The 10,632-nt window shown below is 54.5% G+C and overlaps 1 protein-coding gene across 6 annotated transcripts in view; it reads left to right on the top strand.

The window, feature by feature from the left end:
• The window catches only part of LOC133353776 (glycerophosphodiester phosphodiesterase domain-containing protein 5-like), a 71,231-nt gene extending 63,260 nt beyond the window's left edge, over positions 1–7,971 (top strand). For 4 of the 6 annotated variants that reach the window (XM_061570156.1, XM_061570155.1, XM_061570150.1 and 1 more), the window contains 3 exons: positions 2,355–2,467; positions 4,060–4,180; positions 5,896–7,971. In XM_061570156.1, coding sequence (XP_061426140.1) covers positions 2,355–2,467; positions 4,060–4,180; positions 5,896–6,028 — 367 coding nt within the window. In that variant the 3' untranslated portion in view covers positions 6,029–7,971. The remainder of the gene's footprint in view (positions 1–2,354; positions 2,468–4,059; positions 4,181–5,895) is intronic. The other 2 variants (XM_061570151.1, XM_061570154.1) reach the window with 1 other exon arrangement.
• Positions 7,972–10,632: the final 2,661 nt, after the last annotated feature.

Below are 10,632 nucleotides of genomic sequence, written 5' to 3' on the forward strand. Positions count from 1 at the left end.
CTGATTTTTTCTTTCTGCTTGCAAGAATTATAATAACTTATTTTTCATGAACACGATTATTTTTGAAGCAGTAAAGGTGCAGCGCCTGCAATTGCTCGCTCACCCCACTGCTGGCGCAAGAGAGCCTCCGCTAGAGGGGAGGGGGGACCTTTATAGAGAGCCACTCTACAGGGGTATTTGGCCTACTCTTCCACACTGGCCATATGTCTTCGATGAGGTGGGAGGTTACCCATCTTTTACCCCACCAGACGTGACCTGCCGATCGACTTAACCCTATTGGTCGGTGGACCCATGTGCAGTGTAGTACAACTTGCGGGGTGGGTGGGGGGGCTGGTGGGATTTGAGAAACCTCCCGTGTTGTTGCTACTGCCACGACTGGAGATTTAGTTTCGCCAGTCACCTCTGGGTTGTTTCGTTGACCATGACAAAACCATGTCAGCACCCACAATTATAACATAATAGTCATGGGTCAATCCGCTGCTGAGCAAAGGCCACGCCATGCCATGTAGGATACGTGTGTGTGTGTGTGTGTGGGGGGGGGTTGTTTGACCATACTTCACCACGCTGGTCAGTGCGGGGTTGTGAAGGGAGGTGCCCGGGGCCCCGTTTCAGACCGCCGCTCGCCACCGTGAATCGAGGCCCGCTAGCGTTGGTAGGGCAGTGCGCTAACCGCTTGCGCCACCGCTCCAGCCCAACAGCACAGGGTTCCGCTCGCTCTGCGCGGTGGTATTAGTAGTAGGAGTATGTGCTCCAAACGAAAGTGTAACGCAAAGCGAAACCGCAGGGTACGCAAACATTTTTTTCTTTCGCCAGGCAAGGCCCGCTGAGCCGTGCAACTCTTTTTTCAGAAGCGACCTGGCAATCACAAATGACACCTCAACGAAGTTGGGCTTATCGCGCGGAAATTTATAGCAGCCAAAAACTCTCTAAGCACGCGCTGTCCCACGTCCGGCCGAATAGCCGCATGCGGAGCGACCTCAAGCCGCATAATACAGCGAATTTTGGGGTGAAATGGTCGCATGTACAGAATCGCGGAATCGCACAAACCGAACCCGCACAAAAGCGATGGGAAGCTGTACACGACATCGTCGCGTACCAGGCGAGTATTAGTAAATCTGCCTGCTTTCGATTGACCAATAGGGGGCGATATCCTGTTTCGCGCGATCGGAACTCCAAATCGCCCGCGCGCCAACTTCATTCGGCTCTTCGATGTTGCCGCATGGCCACAGCCCATGGTGGCTCAGCGGGAGAGCTAACGGCTCGCAGTCGAAAGGTTCGCGAGTTCAAATCCTGGCTGCGGCTTGCTAGATAGTGCTACGTGACGTTTATACCGCGCCGTTCTGCAAGCCGCTCGAAGGGACTTAGTCGTTACACACGCGCGGTGCCTTTCTGGTAACAAAATTCTGCCGCCCAAAGCGCCATCATCATCACATTGATACTCAACGTCAAAATAGACAATTCTGTACAATGAGAAATATATAACCTACATAGCAGGAAATTAATAACGCATGCCGTGTCCCACTCTGAGAAAGTTAATAGTGGTTGTCTTCTTGCAAGAGTTTGCTCCTGCCATGGGAATGTGGAATTTCCACCACTGGCTCTGACTTTTTGATTCCTTTTTTAGTGGCGGGGGGGGGGGGGGGCAATCCACGTGTTGATTATTGACACTCAAATTTTAGCGAGGAAATGAAAGCGAAAACTAAATTTCGTTTCAAGGCCTCTCCGCGTCTCACAACAATCTTAGCACGTGCGTGGAGCCATCGTCCTCGCAGTATTCACTCGGATGTTGAGAGCAAAGTTATTATTGGCGTGCAACGGTAGCGAGGAGATGTTAACTACTTCACCTGATATACAGGAGGTCGTGGGTTCAATTCTGGCCCGGACACCTGCCGTATATTTGGAGTTTGTTTGTCTCTCTCCCCGTGGTCGCGTGGATTTTCTCCGGGTCCCCTGATTTTTTTCCTCCACATTTAGAAACACGCTTTTAGATTCTCGGATGCTATACATTTCCACCCAATAAGCCACTTCGTTGAGCTATCATTTGTGGCTGGGTCGCTGAAGAAAAAGAGCTGGAAAGTTGAGTGGGCCTTGCCTGGTAAAATAAAAAAATTGTTCAGTTGAGTTTTTTATTAAAGGGTCATTAGAAATCCGTGGAGTATCTATAAATGAGTCGCCCCGTAGATGTGGGGGTTGTCAACGTGGCTCCAGGTCCACCCCCATTAATTTTCAACAAAACCTCTATCGCACGATCGCTCGACTTCTAAGTGAAGCCCCGGAACAACCCGGGCGCGTTGTGAAACGTGCGGTGCCCCCAGCTTGACCTCTGACATCCTCGCCCCCCCCCTCCCCCGCAGGTGGAGGCTGGGCTCCATGACGGTGTACAACCCCGAGCAGATCATGCTGAGCACGTCCGTGCGCAAGAACAGCCGCGACGTCAAGACAATGAAGGAGAAGCTCATCTTCACCGGTAAGTTGGGTCACTGGCGGTTTGCGGGTGGCGCGGTCCGAACCGACGCTGCCGAGGCCACATCCCGCCCTCCCGCGTCGACGGACGTCGGGCCCAACGGGGACGATCGTCTTCCTTTTTTCGATCGAGAGAGAGGATTTCCCCGCGTCGACGTCTGTCCGGCGAGGTCAGCGCTACAAGGGGGACAAAAATTGCTCGATTAACATCCCAGAAAGTTTGCCCGGCAATGGGCATCGCACGGTGTTTTTTTCGCGCGGCACTGTTGAAGAAGCGACTTTTGCCGCGTTGGTAGCACCGCGCGAAAAATGTTTCGAGGGGTTTGACAAAGTGTGGGGCGTGCGGGTCGAGAGAGAGCTTGGGTACCAGAAGATCGTCTGGAAGTGGAATCTTACTCTCAGGAGCGGACAGGCTAAGCCAGAGATGGACGGGGGGGGGGGGACGGGGGGCAGCATCCAGGCGATGGGTGGGATGCCAATGCGCAGCGACGACCTCTCGGTGCGCGCGCGTGTGTGTGTGTGTGTATGTGTGTGTGTGTATGTGTGTGTGTGCGCGTGTGTGTGTGTGTGTATGTGTGTGTGTGTATGTGTGTGTGTGCGCGTGTGTGTGTGTGGACGGCGGACGGACGGAATGCGCGCAGGGAGCGGTGGTGTAGCGGTTAGCGCTACGCTGCGCTACGAACCTGGCTACACGAGTTCGATTCCCGCTCACGGCCAACACCAGTGACGATTATCTGAAACGATCCTGGGCCTCCCCTAGGTCGACTCAGCCTCAAACGAGTACCTGGTGCGGTGTCTAAAAACATCGCCACAGGGGAGACAAATTCGGTCGGGCGTTGTTGGCCACCCACCCCCTCGTGTGCCGTGCCGACCTTCATAGGTGCTCGCTAACAGCACTTGCCCCTACAGTCTGTTAAGGCTACAAGGGGGTGGGGGGATCTTTGTTCTTTGTCTGTGGACGGCTGGACGGACGGATGGCAGGCGCAGGATGCACATGGACGTGGCTGGATAGATTGGGACTAGCAGCGCAGTAGGCAAGTGGTGAGCGGATAGAGAGATAAGTGGATGATGGAGTGGTCCTGCAGATGGATGTGCCCGGGCACAGACGGAGACAGATGCACAGCGGAGAACGTTGGACGAACGTGCAGCCCTGATCAACGGCAGAGTGAGCGGCGAGATTGATGGAAGGGAACACGGATGGGCACGAACGCAGATGGGTGGACAGGCATGCGGACTGGTGGACAGACTCTGATGGACTGCAATACGTACACACTTACAGACAGATGGATGGGCACACAACCATACAGGTGGTGGACAGACACACAAAGACAAAGATCGGCCGTGTAGCTTTAACAGTCTGTTGGGGCAAGTGCTGTTAGTGAGTGCCTGTGAAGGCCGGCACGGCACACAAGGGGGGGTTGGGTGGCCAGCACCACGCCCGGCCGCCTTTGTCTCCCGAGTGGCGACGTTTACGCACCGCACCGGCTACTCATTCGAAAGACCGACGACACGCGGACACGCGCGCGCGCACACGGCTGAGCCCGCGCTTGAACCGCTGCACGTCACCCCCGCGCCCCCCCCGGCTGTTTCCTCCAGAAGTTGAGAACGGGGTCATGAAATCGGACGCGTGCTCCCTGTCATCGGACAGCCCCACCGAGGAGGCGTCCAGCCAGCCCTGCAGTCCGCCCCCCGCGCAGCACGCGGACAGCTCTCCGACGTGCGTGGAGTAACGCGGCACCATCGCGCGGTGGCGGCGGCACCACCGCCACTAAGGAGTGTGCGGGTCGCGGCGACGCGGAGCGGGGTGGCGCGCTCCGGCTCGAATTCCCGCTCTCGCGGCCAACGTCGGCGAGGATTATCTGAACCGGTCCCGGGCCCCCTCCCCCTACGTCGATTTGGGACTCAAATGAGTACCTGGTGCTGTGTGTAAACATCGCCACTGGGGAGACAAAGGCGGCCGGGCGTGGTGTTAATCGCCCACCTAACTCGTCTGCCGTGCCGGCCTTCGTAGGTGCTCGCTAACATCACTTGCCCCAACAGTCTGTTAAGGCTGCACGGGGGATCTTTGTCTTTGGTGGCACCGCCAGTAGCAGTGGTCAGGCAGGGCCCCAGTGGTGCTTTGTGTGAACCAGGCGAGAGCCCTTTAATCCGGTTTGCATGAAATAAAATAAGTGTATTGTAAAGGTAAAGGCGCAGCCCTGCACGCCACTGCTGCCGGAAGGGCTTCCACTAGAGCCCCTCTGGAAGGGTTTTTTTTTTTCTGGTCTACTCTTCCATCCATACGGGCCAGATATCTTGGAACAGGTTGGAGTGCCCACACTTTACCCCACCACACACGCGTCCGGCCCATCGATTGGCCGCGGTGAACCCAATTTTAATGCTGGGTGGACAGAGGGGATTCAAGAAAGTTGCCTCGCTGATTCAACTGCCGTGCTGCTGTTGAAAGCAACATGAAATCGGGACGTTCGTCGGTCATTCGTTTAGCCGCGAACGTCTCGCCGAGTCTTAAAATGTGTTTGTTTCTGCAGGAGAGTCCTGCACCGGGATGTTTGGCCCGTTTCCCGATTGCTTTTAGTTTCGCGCGGGAGGAAACCGGGCTTGCCCCCTGGTGGACACAAAAAGTCTACTCGTGCAAGACCAAAACACTCAAAAACCTGCTGTTTCAGAGACAGCCTTCGCCAGCCCCTACTTGCTGTACTTCCATCCGCTGGCCCGCCTCGCGGCTCCCGAGTTAAGCTGACGCCCGCCGTCCGCCGCTTCCAGCGGTGTGGATTCGAGCTTCCTCCCCCCCCTTCCCCCCCCCGTAAGATATTTGCGCTCGCCGGCTCGATCGGGGGGGGGGTCCGTCCGCTCGGCGACAACGGCGGTACGACCACCGACGTCGTTGTGACGCTGGGCGGTCCACGCAACAGAGTCGTCGAGTCTTGTCGGGGCGCCTGCAGGGTGCCGCGCGCGTGAGAGCGAGAGAGAGAGCGAGCGAGAGAGAGAGCGAGAGAGAGAGAGAGCGAGAGAGAGCGCGAGAGAGAGCGAGAGAGAGCGCGAGAGAGAGCGAGAGTGAGCGAGAGTGAGCGAGAGAGAGCGAGAGAGAGCGAGAGTGAGCGAGAGAGCGAGTGAGAGAGCGAGTGAGAGAGCGAGAGAGAGAGCGAGAGAGAGCGAGAGAGAGAGCGAGTGAGAGAGCGAGAGAGAGAGCGAGTGAGAGAGCGAGTGAGAGCGAGTGAGAGAGCGAGAGAGAGAGCGAGTGAGAGAGCGAGTGAGAGAGCGAGTGAGAGAGCGAGAGTGAGTGAGAGAGCGCAAGAGCGAGAGAGAGGCGCTCGTCGTCCGCGTTGTTGCATTGGTCCCGAGCCCGTCGGCGCCCAGTCGTGGTGAGCGTCTCCCACGTGCTTGTAAATGTAAGAAGAAGGGCTGACGGGAGGAATGTGTCCGCTCTTCCAGGGGAGTTAAGGTCGAGCCGGACCGCCTCGCCGCTCGCGCGAGCGACGGGGCGGCAGTGGCAGTGGCGGCTGCGCCGGCGGCGGCGGCCGTCGTCGTCTCCGCCGGCAGTGCTGGAAACTCCACATTCCTATGACGGGAGCCGGCCTCTCCACAAGTCCGGCCACTGTTGAATTCCTGCAAAAAGTGGTGATGGTGGCGGTGTTTGGTGGTGGTGGTGGTGGTGCTCGGTCTAGCTGCGCCCCCCCCCATGAGTTGTGAACCCCCCCTCTCCCCCTCCTTACCCCCGCCACCAACCAGATCGGGATTTGAAATGCGCGACCGTCTGATTGGAATTCCAGGGCTCGAAGCCACTCCGCCCCCCCCGCCCCCCGGATGGTTCACGGGGACGTGGGTGAATCTGCGCGAGGGTGTTTCACGTGTCGCGTGTCTGGACGCGTGTCTGGAGGTTGGTGTTGGTGCAGGATCCGAGAAAACCAGCAAATGCCAATCTGAAAAACCCAAGAGGCGTGCAAAAAATATATATATATATAAACGGCGTGACGCGCGCGACTTCGAGACCTTGCGAAGTGATTTGAAGTGTGCGTGGCGTCAAATCGATCCATTAACCCGAAATATATTTAAAATAATAAGTTTACGGCGGCGATTTAAACGTTTACGCGCCAATATCGAGCGCGGTGAAGAGCGAGGCGAGAGAGGGGGGGAATATCCACCCCACGGCCCTCTGTGAGCGTGAATTACTCACGGAGCGACACGTGCTAAAATTAAGTTCCGGTGGAGTGTTTCGTGGAGGATGTGGCACGAGTTGCGGCCGTAAGTCGGCTGCGTCGTGAGCTTGAGCTTAAACAGTCGCACGGCGCGTTTGCCGAGCAAACAAACTAATACTTCCGTGAAATAAGATTCTGATTGTAAGAGCGTCGAAGGGCGGAGGGGGGGGGGAGCAAGCGTCGGTAAACCCCTCCTCGAGAGAGCGGCCGTCTGTTATGCGTGGTGAAATATATCATGTAGTTTCGACACTAACTAGTCAAGAAAAACAATTACAACGTAGCATTGTGTGTGTAAATTATATAAAAATGGGGTGAAGAAAATGTAAAAAAAAAACGTAAGTTAAAAGTGTAAGAAGTGAGAGGCTTGTTTAAATAAATTAAACGTTTTAGGGTAGCCGCGGAAACACTTGATAACCCATGGTTTGTTTTAAAATCGCTCACCTGGAGAGGCCCTTGATTGAAACACGTGTGACAATCATCTCTCGGGGGGGCCGTTAAATTGGGTACCGCTTCGATGGACGGAATGGGGGCGCTGCTGCAGTGCTGCGTTTCACAAGAAGAGCCAACGCTGCAATGGACGCTGAGGCCCTGTCGGTTATCACAGTTGTTTTCCCAGAAAGTTTCCTCCTTAATTTAACAAAAATAAAATCTCGCATAGTTTTGTACATATATCACCCCCCGCCCCGCCGCCCCCGCTCTTCAACCCCGCAAAAGTCGGCGTGTACTTCCGAAATCAAAAAACGAGCAAACAAAATGACAGGTTACCGATGCGTAGCAGCATTGGCGATCGTGCGTTGAAGCGCGGGCGACTTTTGACAGTTATCGTGATCGCCTCCCCCCCGCTCCCTCCGAGCACGCAAGGATGACTGGAGCGAAAAGCGAATGAGAGTTGGGAGGTTTTTATTTTTATTATAAACCGAAATATGCAACAGCGACGGGAGCGCTGCATGGGTCGCCCTGCACGAAGCTACCCCCGTCGAGTATATTATTTAAGCGCAGCTTTCGTTAATTTATTTCCGCAGTTTGTGGGATGAGTGCGTCCGGCGAGATCATTTGGTCGGGTCACAAACCTCACTCGACCCACGGTCCCAACGCCCTCCCGCTCCGCTCCTTCCTCCGCTTTGGTTTTTTTTTTACTTTCGAATGCGGTCAAGGGAGTGGGGCGAGACGGTGTTTTGATATCTCGTGATTTTTACGCATTCCTCCCCCCCCCGCTCGGAGGCATTTTCGTGTGTAATACTTTTTAGTGCCAGGTAAGTCGTTTGTCTACACTGTCAAAATAAATTGAATAAACGATGTATGAGATATGTGACACGCGCGTGTGCCTCCCCTAGGTCGACTCGGCCTCAAAATGAGTACCTGGTGCGGTGTGTAAACATCGCCCACCTCCTTCGTGTGCCGTGCCGGCCTTCATAGGTGCTGCTCACTAACAGCACTTGCCCCTACAGTCTGTTACAGGCTACACGGGGGATATTTGTCTTGTGTGCACACGATGAAGCGGTGACAAAATGTTTGTCCAACTGCGCGATGAACCCGGCGACCCAAGTTCGATTCCCGCTCAAGACCAACAAGCTGACAATTAGAACCGGTCCTGGGCCTCCCCTAAGTCGACGCAGCCTTCAATGAGTACCTTGTGCGGTGTGAAAAAAAATTCAACACTGGGAAGACAAAGGCGGCCGTGTCGACCTTAATAGGTGCTCGCAAACAGATGTCTGTATGGCTATATGGGGGCATCTTTGAGAGCAGTACATGTCGATGTGTGTGTATACACAGTTATGCTGTGATCCGTTGAGCAATGAACCGCGTGGATTTCCATGACTACCCATGCACACGGCATCCCGCAGGGTGCACGGAGACTTTGTTCGGGCAGGACCTCGGCTGGGCCCTTTCCACAAGTGGCCCAGGCGCGGCTTCTGAACGCCGTTCATCCTTTGTCATCTTCAGCCATGCGTGGGGGGGTATGGTCCTGAAGTCCTCAGCTTCATCAATATGGCCCAACATTAGTTTTTCTCTGGTGAATACGGTATCGATAAAACGCCAATTGTCTTGCAACGCAAATCCACCCAGGGCCTGGGCCCGTGGCTCCATCTCCACAGTAACCGTCCTCTGGCACGTTCTCTCCTACAGGCTGTCACGGTGGTTGAGTCACGATCACCGGCAGCACGCGACGCGAGAGCGTCCTAGGGTGTGGGCAAACCAAAATACCGGAGTGGGGGAGTGGTGTTACGAGTTGCCACCCAGCCGGGATTTCAACTCCCATCCTTCAACTTGCAAGTCAAGATGTCAGGAGGTCGTCACTGCCACTGATGCCAGCACATCTCGCCATTGCTCCCTTCTGGCGGTTAGGTCTTCCCCCCCCCCCCATCCTTCAAGGGACGTTCTCTTACAGTCTCGCCTACACCGGCCTCAACCACCTCTGTGGCTTTCGGTCCTCTTCGCCGTCGGTCGCCAAACCTCTGCTGGGTGCCGCTCCCAGCGACCGTCTCGGCAAGCCGCCCTCCCCCGCCAACCACTGCGGACGCGTCGCGCCCGTTGCCGTGCTCAGCCGAACAACCGCCGCTTGACCACAAACGACGGCCCAGAATTTTCACTTTGCAAATGGATTTTTTTTTCATCTCTCTCCCCCTTTATTTACAACAAAGAACCGTGCTGGGGGTAATACGGGGCAAGGTTGGTGATCAGGCGGGGTGTGGGGTCACGGAGCGGGGGTAGGGGGGGCAGGCGAGCGAGCGAGCGAGGTGAAAAGGGTCGTTCATCCTTCTCGGTGGGATTTGCACAGCCGACGCGTGAACAACTAAAAAAATAAGGGACGCCGCGTTGCGCGCCCGTCGCCGCGGATGGCAAACCGCGTCGCAAGAGCAGCCGGCCGGGCGAGCGCAAAAAAAATAAAACGCCGGATGAACGTCGCGAGCGATCCCAGCCTTTTTTGGTGTAATCTTCCGCGGAGAAGCGGCAAGCGTAACATTTAATGCGCGGTCATTATTTGTTCATGTTGCGAAGTCGCACGGGAAAAAAAATACGTTTAATTTGAATTCAAACGCGTCGAGGTGCAAGCGTAAAAGGATGGCCACTGAGGACGTCTATTTACAATACTTTTGTTTAATTACATCACGCTTATTGTGGAAGGCAAGCAAAATATAAATTATAATAGCTCATTTTGCTGGCCAAATAAATGAGGAATGTCGATTTCAATGTTTGTTCCCATATGGCATCACTTCCAGAAATGGATTTGTACAATGTGTCGACATTTACCCAGCCGGGCAAGCAGCCACACCTTGCGGCGCGAGTCTCGCCCGCTCAGAGAGAGATCCGTGCGGGCAGGCATCTTTCCTCGAGCGGTCTCACGTTGGGAGGTTGAAAAACATTGCCCGGAGGAAAACCCACACGCACAGCGGGTAGAACGGCAGGAGAACACTCAAAAAAATCCACCCGCCCAGGAAAGCCTCCGCGAACCTACTTGCTACGCTGCCCCGCTGTGGGTGGGTGTCTCGTGCAAAACTAAAGTTCAATTCCCCCCCCACCACGTGAGCTAGCGACCGCCTCCGAGTTGCTGGATGAGAGAGGTTGCACCACAGCCAGCGCGCACTGGGCAAGGGCGACTCGTGAAACTTTTGGCTTTTCGAAATCTTTGACCAATTGAGGCCACCAGCCACAACAACTAACTCACAACCGCAACTTTTTTCTTTTTGATTTAAAGCTTTCGTGACTGCAGGGATTCATCTTCTTGGTTCTTTCGGTAAAGTCACGTAGAAGGGAAATAATAAAATTAGCAAATGTTTTATTTTTATTATTAGCATTATTTTATTATTTCCTTCTACGTGACTTTACCGAAAGAACCGTAGAAGGGAAATAATAAAATAATAAAATATTAATAAAAAATGCTTTTTATTTTTATTATTTTATTACTTCCCTTCTACGTGGCTTTACCGAAAGAACCAAAATAAAAATTAAAATGTTTTTTATTCTTTTATTA

The sequence above is a fragment of the Lethenteron reissneri genome, chromosome 45, assembly GCF_015708825.2.
Source record: "Lethenteron reissneri isolate LAM-NWPU_2019-01 chromosome 45, ASM1570882v1, whole genome shotgun sequence".
Classification (NCBI taxonomy): Eukaryota; Metazoa; Chordata; class Hyperoartia; order Petromyzontiformes; family Petromyzontidae; genus Lethenteron; species Lethenteron reissneri.